At 37.3% G+C, this 27,746-nt stretch overlaps 1 protein-coding gene across 2 annotated transcripts in view; it reads right to left on the bottom strand.

Moving 5' to 3' along the window:
• Positions 1-1,975: 1,975 nt before the first annotated feature.
• The window catches only part of npr3 (natriuretic peptide receptor 3), a 38,676-nt gene continuing 12,905 nt past the window's right edge, over positions 1,976-27,746 (bottom strand). Inside the window, exons 2-8 of one of the 2 annotated variants that reach the window (XM_017716073.2) lie at positions 20,428-20,550; positions 19,770-19,945; positions 7,126-7,261; positions 4,568-4,662; positions 4,026-4,146; positions 2,980-3,064; positions 1,976-2,295 (exon numbers count right to left, since the gene is read on the bottom strand). In XM_017716073.2, coding sequence (XP_017571562.1) covers positions 2,187-2,295; positions 2,980-3,064; positions 4,026-4,146; positions 4,568-4,662; positions 7,126-7,261; positions 19,770-19,945; positions 20,428-20,550 — 845 coding nt within the window. In that variant the 3' untranslated portion in view covers positions 1,976-2,186. Of the gene's footprint in view, positions 2,296-2,979; positions 3,068-4,025; positions 4,147-4,567; positions 4,663-7,125; positions 7,262-19,769; positions 19,946-20,427; positions 20,551-27,746 lie in introns of both variants that reach the window. The other variant, XM_017716072.2, reaches the window with a different exon arrangement.

A 27,746-nucleotide genomic window follows, 5' to 3' on the forward strand; every position in this document is an offset into this window, starting at 1 on the left:
CGGTATCTCAGGTGATTACTATAGTGTTGCTTAGCTATTACCACATTATCTCAGGTGGTTGCTAAGGTGTTGCTCAGCCATTGCTACGTTATCTCAGGTGATTGCTAAGATTTTGCTAGGGTTTTGCTGCAATATCCCAGATGGCTGCTAAGGTGTTGTTAGGCTATTGATGTTATCCCAGGTGGTTGCTAAGGTGTTGCTTGGCTATTGCTGTTATCTCAGGTGGTTGCTAAGGAGTTGCTAGGCTTTTGCTGCAGTATCCCAGGTGGTTGCTAAGGTGATGTTAGGTTATTGCTGTTGTCCCAGGCGGTTTGCACATAAACACAGCAGAAGATTCTAAATTGACTGAGAAAGCTGCATAGCATCAAGAATCAAGTTACAATACAATGAATAAAATTCATGGCATTTGGAAAGTGAAGATTAAGAAAAAAGTAAGAACTAATTAGCAAAAAACAACAAAAGCAAAAGGATGCTGGGAAGCTGAGATTCTGCCACTTGAGTTTAAAAATGACATGAGAAAGCTGTACTAAGAACTAAGAAAGTAGTATAGCACTAAGAAATAAGCAATAACAAAATAAATATCCGGAATATTTCAAAAGTGGAGAGCAAATATCAAAGAATAAAACCTGATAAAAGATGAATTATTGTATATTATTTGTCAATTTATTCACTTCTTGTTCACATAATTCTTATAAAAATGAATAAAACATATAAAGTACTTTTCAGTCAATAGTTTGTAATGTAAAGTGTAACATTTTTGTTGTCCAGGACTACGGAAAAAAAATACATTCTACATGCAAGTGGGTCATTTAATTTTGTTTATTGGTCAATATGTACTGGTAATATAAATAAATCTGCCTGGCTTTGTTTACAAAGCCATGTACACAATGATCAAGCAAAATACGCTCTGGAAAGGCAGAAACTTGTTTTCTTTAAAAAAGGATTCTGTATGTTCCACACAAGGAATAAAAACAATATTAAAATCAACACTAACAAAACAAAGTTCTACAAAAAAAACCTCAATAAATAACATCACATCTTATGTAGATACATTTACTTACATCAGTACACATTTGCCATCACACTAATCTTTGAATAAAATCCTATGTGTTTGCACAAACCTTAAAGACAGCTTTAAATGTGGTATCTCACATTTTTAACACCTAAAATTGACACATGGAATATATATATATATATATATATATATACATATACATATATATATATATATATATACATATACATACACACACACATATATATAATTTTTTTAATACAGAATTAAACTGATAGAGTATTAATAAGCATTTTCTGACATAGGAAATTTAGATACAGATATGATTTGATTTTTTTCAAAAATGTACATGTGCAATATAAATTCTACTTATAAACATAGCTTTTCCAAAAAACATTTTTGATGAGAAAATTGTGTTATTAATCATATCCCTATTTTCCTTTAAAATCCTCTACACCTATAACAACAACAATAGGTATATCAATGTACAGACTGGCCTCTATTTCGATTTTGGGCCTGCATAGCCTGCATCTCTGATGTACAATTGATCTCACTGCCCAATAACATGGAATGTATCCATTTTGGAGCTTGTTATCTGACATAGAAGCTTAATATCATCCACTCTTATGGTTCACGTCATTTTCTGTGTAGATAATGTCCTCCTGTCAAAAACTACACCAAACCCCAAACAAAAGCAGAATTCTCACCTCACATTTAGTTTAATGAGGCAAGGAAACCATTCCATCTTTGACAAACCACTTCCCCTCCATTCTTCAGAATCACTCATATACCCCCTAAATTCATTGTTGCCAGTCTCTACTGTTCCAAACGGAACAGGTTTCAGTTGACTAGCCTGTACAAATAAGGGGCCTTTTGCAAATTCCTTCTCAAAGCTAGCTTGTTGAAAAAGCACAAGGCCTGCAGTTGAACAAAAACAGACCTCCCTCCCACCCACCCAAAAAGCCTTAGAAGCAGCTCTCCTTAATTAATACAACTTTCCTGAGTTTACGAAAGTCAAGAACAAGAAACATTTACAAGATAAAAACACTACAGTATGTCTTTTAAATATTTCAGGACTCCTGGGATGGTGTTTGAGTCTTTGGACCCATCTGACACACCGCTTCCCTAGACCTGCACTGCCACTTGCGTCTGTTGGTCTGTCTGGCAAACCCTACGCTGCTGAGAAGTTGGACCTGATGGAGTCCTCTCGTAACTGACGATGCTTTCCGTCACACAGTTCCCGTCGTGTCCTCCTTTCAACGGTTATCCTGTAATTCTTTCTGAGGAGCATAGCAGAGTTCATGTTGGTTAACATCAAGTTTTCATAAAAGAAGAGTATTCTGAAATAGATGTACAGCTGTAGATATACTTAAAGCTTACAATAATATATATAACATATATATATATATATATCCTTCTCTATTCAACTTACTGAATATTCGTCTGCAAATTATTGATGTCGTCTTAAATCTTTCTCTTTGCGTTTTCATTAGCTACTAGCCAGACAAAGCTGTTTCTGTGTTGCTATGGTGACCAGCATTCTGCATGCTAACATTCAGGGTTAATGTTAAAGGGTTAAAGGGTGAATTAGTAGTTCTACATTAAGTCCAGCGTTTAAGAACATTTATTGTTAAACTGTGTTGAACTGAATTATTTTATTTTTGCCTAAAATTGAATTCTGCCTTGGAGCCGCAACAAGGCAGTAAAAGAGCCACATGTTGCCAGCTCCTGCTGTGAGAGATATTATGCTACAGTGCTCCTAATGGGGGTGGTCTCTTTCATCCCTCCAGTACTCTAGCTGCACTGAAGCTGTTCTGGCAGCTTTTAGTTGGCCTAACATGTTATTAAGACTTTAGGTTGGTCTTTGCTTTAATTTGTAACCTGTGTGTAGCCTATTAACATTATGAAAAATGTTAAAAAATAGAAAACAATATTTATTATATTAGTATAATTTGTTGTTTTACCTAAAAAAGTAGAATCCCAAAAGTAGTGCTGTTCCAAGAAGTCCTCCAACTATGATCCCAGTCGCTGCTGATAAACCTAGTCCACCTGCTTAGGAAAGAAAATGAAGTCATTAGAAATTAATATTACAACTAACTGAAAGCTTTTGATCCTGATTAAGCTGTCAGATTTGTTTTATTTACAGAAATTAGGTTAGATGGCCATGATTTTATGACCAATAATCTAAAGTTTTATATCTGACTAGATTGCAAGTTAAAAACCCATCATCTTGAAACACACTTATAACTGAATTAACTTATAACTGAAGCCTTTGGGCAGCTGACAAAATCCTTTAGAAAATGTTTAAAAGACTTGTAGATCAACTTGATGAAATCTTCAGTCAAAATCACAGTATTTGTTAATTAACACTTTAACCATTGGTTTTCTTTAATTCAACTTTCTGTGTAAAATCCATTGTAACACAACATCAAACAGATGGTTGACTTTGTGTGGAGAAACCTGGAGAGGACTTCTAACCAGACTGCTAAGAGTGCTGTAAAGCACAGAGGTGTACAAATCAAACTCTGTGGCTGTTTTTCTTACAGTGGTGATGAGTTTGTGTTCACTGATGGAATCATGAACTCAGAAGTGTGCAAACCTGTGGATGACTGCACAGAATCTGCTGAAATGACAGAAGTGGAAGTGGATAGGAAAGGACTATGATACCTGAAAGATACCTGCTGCCTTCTGAAAGGTCTTGGAATGGTCTTTAGTATTATGGCCCTTGTTTAGAGTGACAGATGTAACCAAATGTAGTGTTAGGGGTCTTGCCCAAAGACTGTTAATGGTATAGTGTGGTGTGCTTGTTTAAGCAGGGAATCGCTATTCATTCACCCATTCAACCATGGTAGCTGTTCATTCATAGTTATCAGGGTTTATCAGATTTACCCAGGCTCTGTGACATCACATTTATCATGATTATATGATTTTACATTCATGTTTATCAAATTTACTTGTGTTCATTAAACACCACACTTCTATAGGTCTTAAAGCAACAGAGGTAATTTACATGATTTGTCTGTGGGTTCTGGGGTTGGAGGCTTGGGTGCACCTCGCAGAATGAACCGTTCACTGTTGAAGCCTGGCATGATCTGGAAACTTCCATTAGTGCCAAAGTAGTTCAGGACAGTCTATGAAGAGAAAAAAGAACTGCATCAGAGTCAGCATCTTTTTTTTAAAATTTTCTCTCCAGTGTTGCAAAGTTCTTAATCTAACAGTCACATAACACAATAAATGATGTACTTATGAGCAAAGAAAGAGCTGTTTAGTCTTAAATGGACTTGGCTTTTTTATAGAAAGCTGCAGGCAGTGTCTGTGACACTATCTTTCTATGTCATTATAATTCAGCTTCCCTGACAACTGCACTCACTTCAGTCGTGGGTAACTTTAGAGAACAATAGCAGCTATATAATGTGATTTCCCATATAATCCTTTCTTTAAACAAGCATATTAGCCTGTGTATTAATCTGCCTTTTTAATACATTAGTATATTTGTTTTCACTGTATTATGTCCTGATACCATATTCGTCCAAAAAAAGAGACAAATCTTACCTCATAGGTTCCAGTTTCCTTATTTGTCATGCTCATCACAGAGAAATCTCCATTTCTGTCACCATTGGCATCCATAGACACCTGGCCAGCAATGCCTGTGCAACAGAATGCAAGGAATGTGAAAATTAATTAGGTGGAAGAGTCAGACATTCCAAGGAAAACACCAGCAAGAGTCGACAAAATTCCAGGCAGCCAATACAACAGGAAATCTCATCTGCCTCCCGCCGTTTTTGTTGGCATGGTCTGAAGAAATGGTAATTTCATCCCTGCGTCTGTGTTCCCAAATTCTTGACATTTTTAAAATATTATTTCATTTAACAAGGAAAAACATGACCCTGTTCCTGATGATTCCCACAGAACAAAACATTGTTATTTCACGTTCAGTTCTGGCAGTGTGGTTGATGAAAGCAGCTTGGGCAGCAGACAAGGCTGAGCACCTACTTTATAAGCAAAGCTTATGAATGAAAGTAGAAAGAATACGTGGTAATCAAATTTAATGTTGTTCCTGTGTGAATTCTGCAGCTCTGGGCATGAACTGTTCTTTTGATAAACCTTCTTTTTGACTCTATGCTTGTCTTAAACATGAATATATTTGAAGAGAAGGGTCTAAACACATTTGGCCAGACTGATAGACACTAATGTTTGAAGTACAGTTCAAATAACAGGAAGAACTGAACAAAATGGAACCATCATCGAACTGCTAGAAGCTTGCTCTGTGCAGTGGACCAGCTGCAGTTAGGGGGAGGTCTCAGAACAAATGATGTGATGAATAGGACAAATCACAGTCAGTAGGAGGTCTCAGAACAAACAACACTGTAATTAGTAGTTTGTGTTCAGTAAGCACACAATGACCATACAAACTCAAACCACTGCGTTGTTTTGGCCTTCAAAACTTCATTTTAAATATATTACCAAATTAAACATACTTTCAATATTTTCCTTTATGAATAGCTTGTAAAATATGTAGAATGAGCTAGTACTGTGGAGAAAAAACATGGCGTGATGCCATCACACCTAACACCAAGAAACATACTGAAACAAGAACCAATATGGAGATAATTATTACATATGAAGTTGGATGCAGACTTAGCAACGTTCCTCCGTAATAGGTATGTAAGCGCATTTTGTATGAAAAGTTTTGAAGGTTTGATTTTACACAAAGACATTTTTAGAAATCACTTACATTGCATGATTAGAAAGAGAAAATCATCAATATTTTGTCAGGGAAGAGCTGTATTGTGGCCCTCTCTTGGCACTTCTGTCTTTTAGCTAAGTTCCTGAAAGCATCCACAACTACCTTGAGATAAATTAACCTAATGTGATGAAGCCAGATTAGAGGTGGACGATATTGCAAAAATATAATATCATGATATTTCAAGACATTTTCACAATACGCAATATGACACTGATGTCTGAGAAGTATACTATACTATAAAATACCAAAGAATACTATCAAGGCTAGAAATACAATTTGTTTTTATGTGCTCCTCCACATCCAAATGACTAATTATGCTTTTTCTAATTAATTATGTTGTTCAATATCATTAGAAGTATTGACAATACTCACAATATGCTGAGAAAACAATATTGTGACATACTACAATGTATTTTACTGGGATGAGGATAAATTTGGCCATATTGGCCAGCTCTAGGCTATACTGAGTATTTTATGCTAGCATAATGTCTAAAGTGCTATCATCTATAACTATATAATGAAGAAAGGCAATACCCTTAATAAACTACCTTACATCTGGACCATAAAGTCAGTACAATCCTTAGAAATGCTGGAAAACTCTAAACAAACTCTGGGGCACATTCTGTGTTGATGGGCAGGAATGGGAAGCGAATTAAAAAAAAAAAGTTTCAGTTTTGTCATTGTTGACCTTGTTAACCACTAGAGGCTAAGTGTCTTCAATCTAGACTAAAGCACCTTTAGCCTGAACATGATGATTTGGATTCTCTCCTCCTGCTAAATTATTAACAATGAACCAGAGACATAGATGGCAAACTGTTTTGAACTTTTGTAACAGCTGGTCAAGTAGTACTGAACCTCCTGAACACAAGTGACCTGTAGGTGTATGTTTTACTACTCAAGCCAGAAATCACAACCGAACTGAATAAACTGTTTATGAAAATCTTCATCCCTTTATAAATTTCCTCTCTCATCTTTATTTACCCAAACACGCAAAATTAGTATGCTAGCATGATTAAATTTAGGTTACGCAAGTACTGTGTTTATTTTCTCCTCTTGTCACAGCTGACACTCTGGTGCTGATTCACTAATTAAAAAGTTAATGTTGCACTTGATTACTGACGCATTTGTTGCCCCTGTTTACTTTTTCCCACCCGGTTTCATCACAGAAGAATTTCCCACAAAATCAATCAGGTTTCACAGGAAACACTTAAGCATATAAATAACCGATGGCCAGTTTATATAAAAAAGGTCATGAAATAGCCTTAGAAACAGCAAAAATAGCAAGTGACCTTAGAGAAAAACATTAACAGCACTGAATAACTGAAGGACTACTATTAATGTTATTACTTATGTCACTAGTTACCTTCAAATGTTCTGTTCCACATTCTATGAGAGATCTCCTTCCCATTCTTCTTAGAGTGACCGCTTTTGATTGCTTCGTCTAAGGCCAGCGCATACAGCAGTAAAGCATCATGGAATCCTTCCATAAACATGTTGATCTGAAACATATCAAATTCAAAGCAGACTTTAGGAAAAGGCAGATCATTTCATTTGCAAAACATCTTCTAGAACAGTATTAAATGACAAATCAGGGACAAAAATGTGAAATTCTGATTAAAAAAGGTATTAAATTATTATATTATCATGACTTGAATCATGAAGACGACTCCCATATTTCTGATCTGCCCTGCCTCACATGTTATGTTATATCCTCCAAAACCAGTAGGTGAGTAGATTGATGTTAAACCTTTAGAAGCTGCGGGCATCATTGGTGGTTACAAAAGCATGCTGCAATGCAATATTGATTAATTCTCACACATAGCTTGCTGAAACACTGAAGTTAAAGAGGAGATTTTAGTATGATTCAAATTTGATGTCTGATCTTGTTTTGTGGAAAGAAAGACATCTACAATTATTTCCTTGTTTTTGTCATTAACATTCAAATAATTGGAAAACAATGTACATTGGCAGTCTGTGATTAATTATCTAACTCTTTCTGCAAACAAATATGTAATTATGTAATTATATTAGAAAAGAATAATAAAAACAAAAGTACACTTTAAAGGCTGCTGCACACCAGAGCCTGACAAATAGTACAAAGCACAGCTATACCACAAAAGCAGGGTTACAGTGAGTGTGATTAGCATCAGGCTTTCGTTCATTCTCAGCTCAACTAAAAACAGATTTAATGGAACAGCATATAGATAAAGAATATAATTTAACATATCCCAATGAAGATCAGCTAACTATTATGACTAATGTGCTATTTTATGGGGTGAAATAAGGCCTATAAGGTTAGCTAAGGTAAAAGATGATTATCAGCTGTCTGTTTACTTTGAAGGTGTGTAAAGTACACATTTCAAAACAGGTCGTCTACTATTGTTTTTTTGTGGCTTAGTCCTGGGTTTAATTTAATGCAGTAACAGTAAAATCCTGAATGGTGTGCTGTGGTGCTTAGAGAAATTAAGTAGTTGTAGAGAGCGACTGAACGGCGAATTTTATTAAAACAGTGGTCTGGTGCATCCGGTGTGCAGTAGCCTTAAGGTTCCAGAGAATCTTGGCTAGACTGTGGTTCAGACTGTGATTAAAGTGGAAATCAGAAATCCAAGGAAAAGCCAAAGAAAGACTGTTCAGAGTAGTGAAGTTAGGCCCGTGATACATGACTCAAAACCTTTCACAAAGAGCCAATAATTAACTGACATATTACAGCCATCTTGAACAACACACAGTATATAATATTTCATTTGCACAAGTCAACAATCTCCACACTACTGTAATACTGATGGGGCGTAACCATTGCTGATTCTACCACCAAAATCATCACACATCACCTACATCACCTACAGTCTAGTACTGTCATTCTAGAAAGATGAATGGGGAATCTGCTAATAAATGCTTCCATAGTTCAATAAGCTGTCAATAAGAAGTGCACAAGAGCTTTAAACACTGAAAAAGTCAACACTAATAGTTGCTTGTGTTATCATAGGGACTAATGGTCCATTCCTGCGTTACAGCATGTTGCGTGTCTGCTCCCCAAAGCAAACAATAGTAAAACCCAGGGCTTAGTGGGACGGCTGCTCGAGGGGAGATTCAATAACTGGCGGCTGGGATCGCTGTATATTTACATTCACCTTCGACTGCCTAATAGGAATGGAACAGCAGGAAAAGCTGATACAGTTATACAACTGTTTATATACATATTCTCTTCTAGAAGTGTGAGCTACAGAGAAATCTCAGAGTGCTCTGATAATAACAAAGCCCACAGTGTTTTCACAGAAAGCACAGTTTGCAATTCAGCAACACAATGTATTCGAGTGAACATTCCACATTTGGTATGTAGTATGTCGTGCATTTTCATTGCGAAACATAAACCCTTGCTGACATTTGAGATCAGGCACTGTTGCTAACAGTTTTTGTAAAGCCCCACGCATGAACTGTCTGTGTTTCAGTCCTCAGATTCTGGTCTAATTTGTTGAGACCTCTTCCAAAATGCAGGGGAAATGGCCCTTCTTTATGGCCTGTCCTGTGGAAGAAAACTTAAGAAGAAAAAAGAACCAGTCAACTGTGTCAGGTCCCCTCCCTCTTGTATTTGGAACAGACACCAGGTTTTTGTAGAGGGGAAACATCTTTGATTCCTTGGGCAAGAGCCTGGGAATCCTCGCTGAAAAGAGGAAATACATCACTGAGCTGTGTGTCATGTACAAGTGGCTGGGAGTCAGTAGCCAGGTTGCTGAGGAGAAGCCAGCCGTGAAGACCACACAAGGCTTCAGCTTCATGTGTCATAAGAAAAGAGATGTTGAACTGGGGATGACGTCTTCCCTGGAACGAGACCACTGTCATGAGCTGAGATTTATGCTCTGCTACCTCACAGTTTGTAGCCTGTTTCAATGGAGCAGTCACCCTGGGTGACTTTTTTCACCAGAAAAAAACGCTTTCATGGCTCTTGTGGCTACAGGATTTTTTGTCTTAGGTAATATGCTGACAACAATAACACTCACCGTAAGCTATAAACAAAAGCTACAACTCCAACTGACTTTGGAAAAACACCATATTTCTCTGAGAAAAACATTAAGGCCTATGTGTAGGACTGAGTGATACAGCAAAAAAATATAACATCCTGATACTTCAAGATATTTTCATGAGTTTTTCTGAGATTGAAGAACTGTGAATACTGTGTCCTCATTATACTCTCTTTCTAATGCAGTTGTTCAGTTGATCCATGATATGCCCAGAAAAGAGTATTGTGGTGTAATTTATATGGAGGACTATAAAAATCGTCATATTGTCATAATCGTCATATGTGTTTATTCATAATTAACGTCCTCCAGACAAACACAGAGTATCCACGAGTATCTCTGTCCATCCTTCCACTGTGAGAAGACAACTCAACAGTCTAAAAGAATGTGTAGCTGTCACTACTGAGAACAGGAAATAGACAAAAACATTTCAAATTGCAATGAAAGATTTTTTGAACCTTACAACCTCATGTCAAGCATGGTGGAGGATCAGAGCATATTTAGGGATGTATAACATCATGAATGCTGATAAGTACAAACCAAAATTTCAGTACACACTGGAATTAATTATACAGCAAAAACATGGCCCCAAGCACACTGCTAAGATCTCCAATGTACTCCTCAATTAAAGATGCTGCTGGAACAATGAGAACCATGGGCTGGCCACCCCAGAGCCCACATTCCAACATTACTGAATGAATTTTTTGTATTGTGAGAAGCAGAAAATGCAACCAATATTGAAGACTGAACTTTGGAGGAAGTTTACAGGAAGCATAGAAAAGTATCTGCAAATTTCCATTAAAAACTGAAAGCAAGTCTCCTCAAAAGAATGGAAGCTGTAATAAGGACGAAAAGTGGACACATTAAGTCCCGATCCCATTTCTTATTTTTAGCCCTACTCCCTGTTTTTGAGTGTTACCTTGCCCCCTGCCACTGAGTTGCAAGGGGTAGTGGTTAAAATCTTACAAAATGGGACAAACTACAAATAAAGAAGAACATTACTTATTAACAGGCTACTAGCGCTGCTCTGTAGGCGACTCTGCCAGTCTGCAGTCATCAAATCAAATCAAATTTATTTGTATAGCGCTTTTTACAACGGATGTTGTCACAAAGCAACTTTACAGAATTTCGGAAAAGACAAAGTTTATAGCGGAGGAGGGTAAAGTTCAGCAATCTCGCTGCAGGTCTGTAGTAATTATTTATTATCACCCACCCCTAATTCAGAAAAATTCCCTAGCTATCGAGATTTATGCTTGTTATGAAGAAAAGGAACATAATACATTGTAACATCATTAAACTAAAATAATACAAGGTTATCGTAATTGTTTTAACAGAGAAAATACTTACATTTGTGGGGTTTTTTTTGTTCGCTTGCGATCTTGACATTCCATTTGTAGTGTGTCTCTGCAAAATCTCCATTGCAAGGCCATGCAGCCCTAACACTTCACCCAACCCCTCTATCTCAGCAAAAATCAGGGCACCCTACCCCTAGGTGTGTACATGCAAAACAGGGGTAGGGTTAAGTGTTTGTGGCAAGGGCTAAAATGGGATTGGATCTAAATGTTAAATGATGAATGGACCAAGAGAAATGGTCCAAAATTACTTAAATCTTGTCATAATCCCATTACATTCACTTACAATACAAGGTACCATTTACAAGATTGAAGGTTGTGTCGTGTCAGAGACAAACTGTGACAAGCCAAAACAAATCTATGCTTTCAGCTTATTAGTCCCAGTATTTTTGCCTGTAGCTTTTTCCTTTAGGCTGATTAGCCTCGGGGACAAGCACCAAAACAAGCAACCGCATGTCAGTTTCCTCACCATGGTGCAGAATTACCCAAAGCAGGCTTACTGTCACTGCTGAACAATGCAGCCTTCATTTAAATGTAAGAAAAAAACACTGCTGTCCTTTTGAACATAGATACTTCATGAACAATACATGTTATGAAGATAATCTCACTACTGGGTCAATGGGAATTGGCAACATTATTCACTTTGTCAACTACAAAGACATCTCAGTCCTCGAGGAAGGATAAGAATGTGTTCTACAGAGACGGTCCGACCTCGTGTCTGTGATTGTCCTGAACACTGTGATATCCTGCTTTGTTTATCAGCTCGAGATGAATGAGGCGGAATGAACAGTCCGTAATAACACTGGGTGTGTTACTTCCTTTGTTTGTCTCTTTCTTGCAGATTTGTCACAGCCAGTTCAGGTCCCAGGAGCCTTCAGGGCAGCTAAATGGTCCAGAAAAAACAAAAAAGGTTGTCCGTGCATCTTGCACAAGATAAGAGATCAATGCCTCTGAGGAAAAAAGCAATTGAGGGTGGTTTTAGATTCATCTGCAGTCTGCAGGCGGAATGCAGTGAAAACCTCTTATTCACTGCCCTGATGTTAAAGACAGCCTCAATCAACTGCCTGAGGCGCAACTGCCCTGTAAATTGGTACCTTTGTTTTCGAGTTATCTGATTTCTGAACACTTTTAGTGAAGTCTAGGCATCTAAATGTTTGGTATGATTAAATAATATTCAATAAATTTTATCACTAAAAAACTCAGAAAGGAAAAAAAAAAATTTCATGAACCCACACAATTCTGTGGGGAAACAAGTGTTTGTTTATGGAGCCAAATTCTAACGTTAGTCTAAGAGTTTCTAACAGTACGTACTTGCAAGATCTGCACACCGGATTATTCAGAGATTATGATTTAGCACAGATAGTGAGATTCTTGCAATTCAAGAAGAAGTATTGGTCTTTATCAGTCCCTTGTTCACTGACAAGAGTTGATTAAAAGTTGCCAGATTGGGCAGAATGCAAATTTACCATTTTAATGCATTTCGATATTGATATATTAAAATAACAATTTTCAGAGATGTTATTTCACCTTGTTATTTGTACCTTGTAGTGTTTTTCACTTACATTTCATTAAAAAGAAAAATTATCCAAATTTATGCAACAGTGAAAAATACTACTACTACTTCTAATACTACTACTATTAATACTAATAATATTAATAATAATCATAATGATAATTATTATAAAAGTAACTTTCTGTTATTAAAGTAAAACATGTCCTAAGTGTTGCTCTTTCCAGAATATTCAAGATAATATTCAATAAAATGATTAAAAATGTTATATTCAATAGGTGGAGCCCTAAACAAAACTGTTCACCAAAACGATAAAGATAAAGATAAAGAACTGTCAAGCTTGAACAATCTGCAGTGACACACATGCAAAAGCTGAGCTCAGACAGAAGAAATCATAAACCTGTTTGAAATCTGGCACAAAAAGCCAAACTGTTAATCTAAGCTACTTTGTGCAGTAATGAGCCAATAATTGTTCTTTAAAATAAAATAATAATAATAATCATAATAAAGCCACAACATCTTGGCTCTTAAGGAAGTTATCGACAGCTTCACAAACATACATCCTTAGAGCATCACTTCAACACTGCCTCCTACATCTTTTAAACCCTTTATGTGCTCTCTAGAGAACTTAAAAGGATCATAAAATATATTACACTTGTCCAGTAACTGTGCAGTAATCCAACACACCCACCTACTGGTCATCAGAGCATACAAATATTTGCCATGTGCTGAGCAACATGAATTATAATTATTTCAAGTATGTTGGGTCGAGCAGGGATTGACTTTGGACACGGTGCTTGAACGAGTGGCTGGGTATTGTGTGGAAGCCCGCAGCATAACGATGCGTGGGCAGGGAGCTTTGTTGGAGCCAGAACATGAGTGTCTTTGTTCCTTATCTTCATCTTTCAGTCTTGAACTCTCCTCTCATAAGTCGCTAACCCAGACAGAGACCACAGTCATGGGTCAGACCATGTCCCCAGCGAGGCAACATTCCTAACCTTTGCGGATCTGTTCCTTCTTACACTGAAAAAAGGAATGCACTGACTTTGACATTTCCACTTGAATAAAATAGATTAAATCAGCACGATTACAGACAAGACTAACTAACTATTCTTGTGGAAAAATGTGCAACATTTGAACCAAATAAATGCAACGCATTTTCAGTGTAGCTTTAGCCTTTAGCATTTTTATAGTGCTGTATAACAATCCCATCTTTGTAGGATTTTTGGTGAATTCTAGTGGATTTATTTTAGTGTAAAGTTAACTTGCACAGTGGCTTTCTCAGACCTGAGGTCACTCCACAACAGCAGTGTGAGTCAATGAATGCAATTAAAAATAGATATAATTTAATGTGCAAAGTCAAAGACCACCATGTGTTTCATTTCTACTTAAATGGCTGAAGTACAAAGTATTACATTTTCAATGAAAATAAAAAAAGAAAACATACATTTATGCAGAATTACATAGAAGTAGTTTTCCAAGTGTTTAGCTCATTTGTCAGATCTGAAGCAAGAGTGGACTGATTTTCTCTTTCATCTCTCTAAGAAAAAGGCTAAGTACCGTTTATCTGATGGTGACAGTTTTGGTCATCTGTCATGACTGTTACGAGCTTCCTCTACATTTTAACCAATCATTAACCGCAGTGTGAAAACGTACGTTTTACTTCTTATTCAGCAGATTAGAAACCCTCTAGATCTGTCAATGGCTACTGTCCACAAAGGACTTCAAGAGCAAAAATACAGAGGCTACACTACAAACATGCAAGAAGAGGACGACCAAGTTATTGGTTGCTAAGAAGTACTTAAAAGAGCCTACAAGGTTCAGGAAAAAGGTCTTGTGGACAGATGAAACCAAGATTAACTTGTATCAGAATGATGGCAAGAGCAAAGTGTGGTAGCAAAAAGGAACAAACCTGCCTCTGCACTGGGACTGAACCTTGTTTTCCCACGTGAGGTACAAGTAACTTTAGCATTCAGCTTGTTCTCACACTCGATAGCAGCTACTGTCACAACAAAGATACAGTATATTGCCAAAAGTATTCACTCACATCCAAATCATCGAATTCAGGCATTCCAATCACTTCCATGGCCACAGGTGTATAAAACAAAGCACCTAGGCATTCAGACTAATTCTACAAACATTAGTGAAAGAATGGTCTGCTCTCAGGAGCTCAGTGAATTTCACGTAGTACTGTGATAGGATGCCACCTGGCTGCATGTCTTTGGACAGTGGGAGGAAACCGTGGAACCCGGAGGAAACCCACGCAGACACGGGGAGAACAAAACTCCACACAGAGAGGACCCCGGTCACCTGGCCGGGGAATTGAACCCAGGCCCTCCTCACTGTGAGGCGACAGTGCTATCCACTGTGCCACCAATAAAATATTTAATAAATATATTAATACCAAAAAATATGTATGTGTTCCTGTGTGCCTATACATAACCCATATATATCGCTGTTGTCTGAAGAAAACCTCGTACCTCAATAAGGGTAACTTAACAGGAGAAGGAAAAAACCTTACTTATAATGTAAATCAATGGAACTAGACATTTTTCCAAATCATTTTGTGTCATTTCTTTTGGTTCATTCATCATGAACTTTTCACACAATGTAAAGGATGAAGGGTATTTTCAAATTATGTCCAAAACTGAAAAACAACAAAATGGAGATACAAGGTTTTCTTCTGAGAGCAGCAATGTATTCACTTGTTTCTACAGACTCCATATAAAAATCTGTTGGGGTAATGCTAACTGTCTCTCAGCTCTTCAGTGCACAGAAAATGTGACTGCAGTGCTGATATACGTAGCTGTTAGATTTTTCTTTTGCATAATAGTGAATGGTGCTTTGGTAATTTTATATTTTGCTATTTGCATAAAGGAGAGGTTAGTTTCTTAGATTACACATCCAAAAAAAGCCTGTCCTTGCATTACTGTTTTAATAATTATCAATTTTTAAACAGTGACAGCTTTATCGAACATAGTAATTTTTTGGCATAATTTGAAAATACCTGTTGCCTTTATTTATATGTATACATATATGTGTGTGTGTGTGTATAGAAGAGGTCAGTTTTTCATAAAGACAATCAAGCATTCAGTTATGTAAGAAAGTGTCATTGTTCTTGCAGCTTTTACGTATGTGATGAGTGTACTGTGCAAATGCCCAGGCTTACATTCCCTGGCAGCATGCATGAATTGCTGAAAACAGGCTTGGGTGCCCGTAAGAACACGAGCCACTGTAAGCCTATCCGAAAAAATGTATCACCTTCCTTAATGAATAAAGCGAGCATTCTTCACCCCAGTCAGTAATTTAGTATGCATCCACACAACGTCGGACTCAGCAAAAACGAACAGATGCTACAAGCCTCCTCTACAAGCAAACCAGCTACTGACACATTTGTGATTTGGCAATCAAGCTTATATTTCTGGCCACTAAGGCCATATTTTCACAGGGGAGGTGTAACTTTAAGGGTTCGGTACAATAAAGTAATTGTGCCTGGCACAGTGAAGGCTTGACATTCATATATGGATTCAGAATGCTCTTTGTTCACATGCACTTGGTCCGTAGCTGTGGTTCTTGAGGACACTAGGCCCAGCCAATGGTCCCCAACCGGAGGCCACCTCCTGCCTTCTGTGGGTCTTGTTGATCCAGCAATTGAGCCGGTCGAAAGTGGCAGGGACCCCACTGAGCTTATTAACCTCAGCGAATCGATTTATCAGCGACTGTTTGTTTCGACATGACAGCTCCCACTGCCTCCCCTGACAAATCACTGATGGCTTTTCAAAGTAAGCTGACATGCCACAGACAAAAGAGCCGGGCTGAACAGCCGTGTCTCTGCAAGCACTCATACAAGCGCTTTATGGAACCCCAGGTTACCTCTTCCAGGCATTCACAAGGGCTCACAAAGTGAATGGAGTCTTCAGAATACTGGGCTATGTCTGAGAATCCGCCACTTGCTCTCACCAAATCAAACACAGATGGAAAACTCGGATGGAAACAGAAGGAGTCGAGGAGTGATGGAAAGAGAATAAAACAGAACAGACACTCTTGTTCAAAACTGCCCTTTTCGATATATATAGCATTTGGAATATTCAAAAACTGCAAAGAAATGCTGACAGCAAGCCTCAGCAATTCAATGGGTGGAGTTCTGTTTCAGGCACATTTGGATGGCTTAATGAAAAAAGGTGATGTTTTGGAGCTTTCTGTCAAAATATGTTATGCAACAGGTTTGTGTTTTGACAGTAACAGGTCTGTCATCACATTGCATGTATGGGTTTTTTCCACCATATAAAAGAATAAATGGTATGTGAATTTCTCTACATCTCAAACTCATCTTGAAGAATGTTTGCAAGGCAGAGTTTAGTGTCTCTCGCTCCAACACACCTAATTCAACTCATCACCTAATAAATGAGCCCTTCAAGAACAAAGATACTTACTGTGTTTAAGCGAGTAAGTACAGAGTCCTAAACTTAAAAATAAGATTTCAGAGAAAAAAAATAACATTAAGAATGAATATTTATTTTATCATTTGATTGTTCACATGTTTATGATTGCCTTCTCTTTAATTTCAGACATCATTATAATGTCTCTGGAAGGGTTAGCATGAGTATTGAGTATTTTTTCGTGCTACAATAAGGCACAAGTAAACTCATACGGAGTTTGGACATACAAAAAGGTTTTTTATATTTTCGTGATTGTCCATGTTTTAGGATAATAGTAAAGCTAACACTATTAAAATGATGAAAATTACAAAATTACAGATATCGACAATTATGCAATCACCAACAAGTGTTAAAAACTCAAAAATCAAAACTCATATATTTTGCATTCTTCAAAGTTTCTACCCTTGCCTTGATGCAGTTTTGCACACTATTGGCATTCTCTCAAGTAGCTTCCTAAGAAGCCACTTGGGATGCTTTTCCAGTGTTGAAGAAATTCTCAAATATGCCAAGCACTTGTTGGCTGCTGAAATACTACTTGGGGTGGCATAGAAACAAATTAGTAGACTTCATTGTTTGTATTTCACAACCATTTAACAACGTTAAGCAAGCATCTTTGTATTTGCTATTATATTTCAAGCATTTAAGTGCCTTTCAAGTGCCTCTGCAAGAAATTCTGTGTACAACAGATCCACCTTCCACAATACAAAAGAAGAAAAAATAACTCTTAAGAAGACAGAAGACTTCCTGGAGAAGAATAAAGGTATTTTGGAAATACATTGTTTCTATTTGCTATTTTGCTGTTTCTTTATATTGTGCTTGCTAGTCGTCTACATCTGTGATAAATAAAATAAGATCTGTAGTATGTTGGTGTTGTTTTCTATAAACTATGGTAAATATGGTATTCAAACTTGTTTGTCAGTTGTGAAGCCATTTTGAACTCCGTGCAGACATTAATAATTAAGTGATACTTTTTTAATCCCACAAACGAGGAAATTCCACCTCCGCATTTAACCCATCCGTGAAGTGAAACACCACATACACACTAGTGAATACACACACACTAGGGGGCACTGAGCATACTTGCCCGGAGCGGTGGGCAGCCCTATCCTGGCGCTGGCGCAAGGTGCTGGCTTACTACTGGTACCTAGAATTAATAAAGCTACATCAGGAGGGAGAGCTTTCTCATACAAAGCCCCCCAACTCTGGAATAATCTTCCTGTTAATGTTCGGGAATCAGACACAGCCTCAGTTTTTAAGTCTAGGCTAAAAACTTACTTATACAGTCAAGCCTTTGGTGACTAGTCTTCCCTGTCAGGTCTAGACCTGTTGGAGTCTCTGCTGCTCTGTTATACTGTAATCTGTGGTCAGCCACTCTTTACAGAACTAACTGCGTTTTTTCTTTCCTTTCTCTGCCGAGCTGATCAGCTGCCCATCCTGTGCGTCTGATGCTGTTGCCTCTTCTGCCTTGATTGGTGCTGCTGCTCACCAGCCTTCTGGACTGGTTTGACCACCACTGAGCTTCTTGCTTTACAACGCTGTGCAGTCCTCACCCTCAGATCTTTTCTTATCCCACTTTACTATAATACTTTATACTAATAATGTTTGCTATCCAGTGTCGACCAGAGGAGGATGGGTTCCCCTTCTGAGTCTTGCTTCCTCTCAAGGTTTCTTCCTCTTTTAGGGAGTTTTTCCTTGCCACCGTCGCTGCTGGCTTGCTCATGGGGGCTCGGACCCGGATTTTCTTTTCTTTTCTTTTCTCTTCTCTCTGTAATACTGATTGTTCTGTAAAGCTGCTTTGTGACAACACCTGTTGTAAAAAGCGCTATATAAATAAATTTTGCTTGCTTGCTATCCACGGCACCCGGGGAGCAATTGGGGGTAAGGTGTCTTGCTCAAGGACACCTCAGTCATGGACTGTCTGCACTGGGGATCGAACCGGCAACCTTCCGGTCACAGGGCTAGTTCCCTAACCTCCAGCCCACAACTGCCCCCATAATTCATAAGTTACATAAAAATGCAGAAATACTATATGAATCAAATACCACAAAACTAGCTCATTAAAGTGAAATATAATTTTTAGTGTTGCTATAATGACCAATTTTTATTTTCAACCATCCAATAGCAGATAAACTAATTATTTTAAATGCCGTTTAAAATATTTCATTTATAGCTAAAATCTACCTTAAAACCTTTGCATGGTTACATGAACTATTAATTAATAGTATTTCCTGACCTGACCCACCAGGCTCTTAGTTACATGAAGTAGAAATAGGCATAAGACATAAATGAAACACAATGCATCATAAGTAACTGAATAAAAAAACGTGTATAAAGTGTATGAAGTGCTAATATCCAACTAAATACTCAAAATAAAAATTCAGTGGATGGTGCTTCATCTACCAGCTGGAAAACAAATGCACATACAGTTGAATGCAAACATTTGAACAATCTGGTCAAACTGCTGTTTTGTTGATTTTCAAAGTGAAAATATGTTAACATCTCTACAGAGAACACAACCAAGTATAGCATTTTTCTGTAAGTTATAGTGCGGAATTTGTAGTTATTTACTGAGTTTAAAACTGTATTTAATACAATGACCAGGCATCTGCCAATACTGTAATATACAATTTTGCAGTGTATCACATAACATAAAGCCATATTGTACTAATTTGTTTCATAGACTTACGTACATCATTGCAGCCTTCACAATTATCCACACCTGTCTTCTGTTGGGACTTTCTCATCTCTAAAGAGAAATCCACAAACTCAGGCTTGGTAGACCTCATTAGTGTCACTGTGTTCAGAAAAGCATAGGCTGCCTTGGCCTCATCGTCATACTTGTCTCCTCTCCTCCAAGATCCGTCCCCTGTAAAACAAGGCATTTGTCTTTATATGAACAAATCACAACACACAAAACAAAACTGATGGTTGTCTTAATTAAATAAAAAATGGAACAATTCTGAATGAATGTGAGTTAAAACAGTAAATTATAAAACTCTGTCAATATTTAATTTCAGTGTCCACCAGTTTTTAAAGACTAATACTGCAGAGATTATGTCTGGAACAACCATGAGTTTCTAGTAAACAGGAATTGTCCTGTACTACAATGGAACATCTTGATGGCCTGCACACACCTAACAATATTCGGGCACTGCTTCGCTGAGCCAAACACTTCCTGAATATAATCTCTATCAAGCAGAAGAACTGAAGGACTTGCACTTTTTTTCTGGTGGACTGTGCCAACGGTCAGAGTGGGCAAACTCTACAGTGCAGCAGAACATCCTGACCAAGCAGATAAGCTAAGCAATCAGCGCACAGCAAACACATAAGCAAAAGATTTAGCTTTACCATAGGATGAGGAGTTGAATAGCTCAATGTTGAAAAAGAGTCTGCTGCTGTTGGTTAAACCTCGCCGATGGGCCTTTAACATGACATCTCGTACGACATCTGCGTGGAGGCACATGATCACCACTGCAAAATGATAAAGACAACAAAACACATTAGATTTTTGTAAGAGTACAGACATAAGAGTAAACTCATGCAGCTGTTCACATTGTTTGTTCAAGGGGTGAAATGTGATAATGATAATGATGATAATTAAGGCTGGGTATCAAAATTCATTACTTATATAGTATGTCCATATTACCATATCTAAAAATTACGTCATTCATTATCAATAAATACACTCTTCCAATAAAGACCCACTATAAGCACTCACACTCATTTCTCCTTTAAGCCATAGGCTTGAGCTGATTGGTAACTGCAGATTAAACCGCAACTGTTGTGATAGCTATCAAAACGCAGTGCCTGTGGCTTGATGAAAGCACGTATCTCAAAAACGTTTTCTCAATGTGTAGTCCATGTCCTGTATAAGTCCGGTTCTAAGTTAGTATAAGTTCTAAGTTTAGAACATTCTGTAGCAGCACGAGGTAGCATGTTTTTAACTGTCATAACATCAGACTGATGCTGTGGTTCCACTGTGGTCCCAAGTTATCAAAGGGTCTACATCCTACATTATTCTTGTATTTCATTTTGTCTAGTTAAAACATATTTCTGTGGTTTTATGCACCAAAAACAGTCCTAATTTATTTTTACACAACCTCCTTTTATGCCTTAGATTTGAACAGGCTGCTGTTGTTGCTGTGCCTTTAAGACTGATTTATGTAAATGACCTCTGTTCTGATTTGCTCTCTTATATTGTGCCCCATCAAAAACAGTTTGGGTTGGAACACTTTAGAATTTCTCTGTGAATGGGCGGGATTAAACTGTAGTAGGCTGACTAGGTGGCTATCAGTAAATTAACAATTTGCGTGACATCACAAAAACCGGTGACTTGAAAACATGTTTTAGCAGCTTAATTTGTATATATGGACCCTAAAAGACTGAATGGTATGTTTTAAATCTAACAGTTTTTATAGACAAAATTCAGTTGTCCACTATACAGGCTCTAATACAGTAACAGTAGCAGTTACAATAGCCTATAGATGAACTTAAGTCTAAGCCATTTTATTTTATTTATAAAGAAGTAATTTATGTCCTATAAGAGTGTGATTTTACCAAACCACACAGAACAAAGTTAGCTTACCAAGTTAGCAAGTGCACCCCATGATCCTGTCGTCAAGTGGTGACGACTAGGGGGACATGACTGGAAACACATGGTCTGACAAGCCTCTTCAGCCAAACCCACTTTTGGGAACAAACTACAGCATTTTTTCAGCAAATATTAGTGCACAATTTCTATTCATTTGTTACGTTTATTATATTGCATAAAATATAAAAATGTGCTGTGACTTTTGCACAGGCCGCATTTTGTGTTTTGCTGTTTTTCCCAATATGTTAATTTCATGTTTAAAGGATGAGTAAATTACTTTCACTTAGAAAATCAACAAAACATTTGACCAAGGACCACTCAAACTATATCAGTATGAAAAAATCTTGAATGTTAATAACACAATATCTTCCTGTATTTTTACAGTCCCTCTTATGAGGATAAACTGTTTAAAAGTGCATTTCTGATTGTGTTTATGATATAAGAGGACAATGAAGCGCTCATATTAAATGATACTTTTTGACACAGTACTCAGCGCAGATTAAAAGTTAACCTCTTATTTTCTGGCTTAATTCACCAATTGCATGTATGTGAACATCACAAATCGAGCTCAACATGTACAAAAAATTATGTCATGTAAACGCTGAAGATTATCTTCATTTTTGGCCAGACTACCAAGAAAAAAACTGTAAAATATTTTCCCATGGAGCACAGGGGTTGAAAATAAATAAACAAACAAATAAGCATGCAAACAGAGAGTTTAAAAAAAAAACTCAAGGTGTCCCATAAATAGGAAGATTCAGAGTGCTGGAACATTCCCTACAACTCTGTCAGTGTAGCGTACTGCCTGAAATATCCTCAGCAGAGTGGGACAAACTTCACCTCAGTACTCCTGCTCTATGGCACCCTTTAATTACGGAGTGCGCAGCACACTACGGGCCCTGTGTCCACTCTCTGGCGATTCCATGGGGTACAGCTCCAGCCAGCAATATTTCAAAAATCTGGATTTTCCCACTGACGCTAGTTACAAATGAGCTGAGGAATGCAAGGGGCAACACATGGCACACTTACTGCCAGCATGCCACATTTCATGTGTCTGGAGGTCATTTTAAAATGATAGTACTGCAAATGCATGCAAATAATATCACCGTGCAAACGTGTAACATGTTAGAGACTGCGGGGTTACTCTGTTGCAGACTAGTGCAGGGTGCTATGCAAAGTAAGTGGCAGTATAATAACCTATCTCCGCTCAGTGAATTCCCTCTTCTATGCCCCCAAGGACCACTCTGCAGGCCTACACTGGGCCAGCTCATGGTTCGACGCGCACGTCATTCACTGTGAAAACATTGCAACACTGTATTCCATCCGCAACAAAGTACACTTGATCCATTGTAACAAAAACTCCCAGTCACTCACAGTCTGGCTCGTCGGTTATGCCTCATCGTTAAGGCTCAAAGAGCCGTACAATTATAAGAGGGATGTAATGTTTTTAAGCACTGCTTTACATAAACACAGAGAAGTTTTGGTAATATTCCGAAATTTCCACGACACCATTAGGCACCATTAGGTCAGAGACGAGTAACATTTTTCCAGAAATAGTCATCAAGATTGATGAAATCTGACTGTTATTGTTTTATTACCTTTTGTATGGCAGTAAAAATGACAGCATACTTTACTGAGTAGTAGTTTAATGTATTATAATCAATCATTTCACATTATTAATAATGTCAACAATAAAAAATCATCACCAAAAAGTTTTTTTCTATTTACATATTTAAAGTGGTGTCCTAGAGGGAGTTAACAATTTAACCTGAAGAGGGCTATTAGTGTTTTACCTATCTGAGCAGATAGCAAAAGAAAAAGAACAATTGGGCAGTTGGGGGCAGGTTGGAGGTTAGGGAAACAGCCCTGTGACTGGAAGGTCACCGGTTCGATCTCCTCAGCTGACAGTGGCACCTAAACCCCAATTGCTCCCTGTGCGCCATTGATAAGGCTGCCCACTGATGCTAACTGCCCCCTAGTGTGTGTGTTCACTAGTGTGCAAGTATGTGGGTGTTTCACTGCACGGATGGGTTAAATACAGAGGTCTAATTCCACAGTGTGCAAAACACAGTTGGCTCATGGTTCTGATTTCAAACAATTATGGTTGTGTCCTGAGAAACAAAGCTATGCAGTTCACACTGTAAGTGATCTGTCAGAGCAAGTTACCCTTACTAACATCATTAAAGCTCATTATGTTACAATACTAATATCATTAACGTTACTCGAATATTCTTACATGCAAGTTTCCCTTAATTAAAAGTGTTTAGTCGGCTAGTTGAAAAACTACTGAACATTCAGCAGGTCACCTTATCACAGAGTTATATACAGTAGCTAGCTAACTACATACATTAGCTCAACTCACCTCAAAAATGGCCATCCGCTCATCCTGAAAACCTATTCACACAGATTAAAAATCTTAAAGCTGTTAAATGACGCTCTAATCTGAAGAGCTACAATGTTACTCTACATATTTTTCATTATATCACTTATTTTTAGTTACCTACTGTATTTTTATTACTTACTGTAACTGGCAAGATTAAACAAGAGTCACATGTTTTTTTCCCCGTTTTCTTGGGAAACAGAACTTCAGAACATGCTCAGAAATTTCAGAACCTTGACTTCCACTTACACATCTAAACATTTTCAAGCCACATTTAAGATGATTAATTGATTATTTATGCTCATTCTTTCCAGTCCTAATCAATTATAAAATTACATTTACAATAGAATGATGCACTTTTATGTTACATTCATGCCTTAGGTGGTTTAATTCACAGTACCCTTGAGCAGGGGTGGTCAACTCTGATCCTAGAGACCCGTGACCCTGGAGATTTTAGTTTTCCACACTTGGTTCTAACATTCAGATGTTCCTGAAGGCCTGGATTAATGAAATCTCTTCAACTAGAGCTGGGTACCTCAGCCTCTGAGGCGAAGCTAAACGTCGTTAAACTCAAAGCAACAATTTATCAAGAATAACATATCATCAGATTACATTACACACAACACGTGATATGTCAAACATTAGCATTTCAAATTCCTCTTGAGGTGGGCAATATATCAATATTTCATGTTCATTGTGAGAAATTGTTACTGTTGTAAACAATATGCTTTTCTAAGCATATCGTGGATTTTGTCAGTACTTAATGAACTACATTTCAAAAAAGTATGATGGATTTAAGTTTGATGCAGTTTGTAAAACATCATCAGTTTTGACAGCAGTTTTTAAATGTGGCATTGCTAATGCATTTGTGCCAAAATATCATGATATGAAACACATATGTGAACATGTCTTTAAGTATTGTAACATTATATTTTTCCCATATCGACCACCCCTAAACTACACTCTTAAAAAGGGCTTTCTTTTAGTGTTATTTGGTAAAGGTAATGGTTATTATATAGAACTGTAAAACTGAAAAAATCATGTTGATGCATAATGGTTCATTAACGTTCTTTCAATGGATAAATGATTCTTCATCTATACTTAAAGAACTATACTACTTACAACACAGGTGCTATATATAGTACTATACAACACAGGTGCTATATATTGGTACCCTTTTTGCCAAGAGTGTATAAAAGCCCTGGTTATAAAGCATGAAAATCTATTATAACGGTGTATTGGTTAGATAGCAGTAATATTACATTAATAAACATTGTGCCGATTAAACACAAAGCTAATTTGTTAAAAAACAGAGAACTATCACATCTATTACATCAGAGACTTTTTGAAACTAGACAACTTTCTAACTAGCTAAATTTTTGATGAGTGCTGTTAAACTACTGGTCATTTCTAGAATTTTGCATAAAGTTGGCAGATATTGAGGTCCCCCAGCTCACTTCTGATGCCAGCCTTTTTGGAGACTGTTAAGTTGGTACTCACCATCTGCTCACTTTTTACAGGAATAAAGGCTAAACTGGTATATTTAAACTCAAAACACTACCATCACCATCGTCATTATCATTATCATCACCATCACCATCACCAGCAGCAGCTGCACTGTCTTGTCTAATTTGTTTACCGTAATCAGTCCTATCTGCCCATATTATCAATTATCTGATATCTTTTACATCACTGGTAAGCTGCAAACCTGCATACTGACAAATACATTACATTTTTTATTTTAATCTTTAATTACATATCACTGTTGTCGGAAGAAAATCTTGTATCTCCATTTTTAATGCTTTTCAGGTTTTTTTTGACATAATTTGAAAATAACTTGTCCTTTACATTTTAAATTTCATGATGAACAGACCCAAAATGACTTGGAAAAAAGTCTGGCTCCATAGACTTACAACAGGATGTTCAAGTAAAAATGCAAAAATGGCAGAAACCAGTTTAGTGAATGCATGTGTCTTGAAAGAAAATGTCCCGATATTACTTTTCAGTTTTTGTTGTAGACTTGAATATTTGGGTTCTGGAACTTATTTACTATTGTAACTCAATTTTACGAATTTTTGGCATATCTATGCAATCTTTTCTCCATAGAAAGATTGGGCATACAATATCATTCATATTAAGCAGATGTGCCTTGGCCTTGCCGTTAATGTTATCTGGATTGTTATTACAGACGTCACAGCTGTCAGTAATACCCACTGATATGCAGCAGCCTCTGCCATGAGTTCAAGGTTGAAAAACACATTGAGCTGCAGATAATAACACTATCATTTTGATGCCCTATGAATCAAAACAGACCTCAGAGGTGCTGGAAATCATCCCAGTGAGGTCTTTCACCTTGTTTTTAAAGATCCTTAACAAAGACGACTGCAGGCAAGAAGTAAGTATTTGGCAATCTGCACAGGCTTGTGATGATGACAGCATATTAAACATCACAATAAATGCTCTCCTGCTAGGAGCAGCATCCAAAATCAATGGCTTTGATTTTAAAAACTTTATACTGGCATCGGTTTCTTTGTGTTGAACTTCAGTGGAGTTCATTCTCAAGTGGAAAAAAAATGTTTGTGTCATTAAACAAGAAACTGCACACATGTATGTTAAGCCACAAATGTAGATCACAGTCTGTGAGCATGCTTTAATAACAAAACATACAGGCTTATTTGGGGTCTATTACTGTCATGTTACTATTCCTCTAACCATACTAAATGATGAATAACCACAAAATCTGCACAACTTAACCTCTTTCTGCAGGCCCCCAAGTGGCCACTGAGCTGGTGGGTTGGAAGTGAAGGAACAGTGTATAGTTCAATAGCGAGAACTCCAAAACAGGAAGAAACAGCATTTTATGGCTTCTGTGAAAAGGGGTTAATGGGTCTGGAACAATAATGCCTCAAGGTACAACTGCACCCAAGAACACTTATAATATATGTTAATATATACAAGAACAACTCCTATAATTTATGGTAATTAAACATTAACTGTAGAATCTCCAACCACTCAGGTCATCTGTTCGGTCATCTATCACAAACTAATTAAATGCACTTTAAAAATTTGTACCAGCATAAAATATCTGTGCATAAAATATCTCTCTTCACACATATTACTCTAATAGAAATCTACAAGAAAAAAAAGATTCAGTTTGTTAACAAACTAGCCCCTCTTCCACTTTACCGCAGTCATTGACCTACAGCAGCAAAGGGGCCAATATAAAAGCTTTGCAATTGCTTTTCTACCTAACCGAAACTTTTTGAGTAACATTAGTCACTTGTTTGCCTCAATAGCATTAGCTTAGCTATTGAGCTATGTCTCCATGCTACACTTTTAGCATTTTTTTACCTCACAACAGTTGATCCCTCTCTAAATTGTGGCTTAAGAAATAAAAATGTAGTGTGCAGATGTCAATTTGTTAATAAGCATGAACCTTTACTATATTCTCATTAAACCAAGCCAGGTTATACCAGTTTTTATATTGAGTTTAGTAACGCTCACTCATAGTCAGCTACTCTTCTCAGCAGGTGTAACTGCTGTTACTGTGGCCAAATCAACAGTGACCAAATAGAAAGGCGCAATATTAACTAAACATGTCCATTACGAGAACTCTACACTTTCAGTTCACTAGACTAACACTGAACTCGGTGTCGCTGTGTGTGTTTGTTTGTCAATGTTAAGGTTTAGCCCCAG

This window comes from Pygocentrus nattereri, chromosome 20 (genome assembly GCF_015220715.1).
Source record: "Pygocentrus nattereri isolate fPygNat1 chromosome 20, fPygNat1.pri, whole genome shotgun sequence".
Classification (NCBI taxonomy): domain Eukaryota; kingdom Metazoa; phylum Chordata; class Actinopteri; order Characiformes; family Serrasalmidae; genus Pygocentrus; species Pygocentrus nattereri.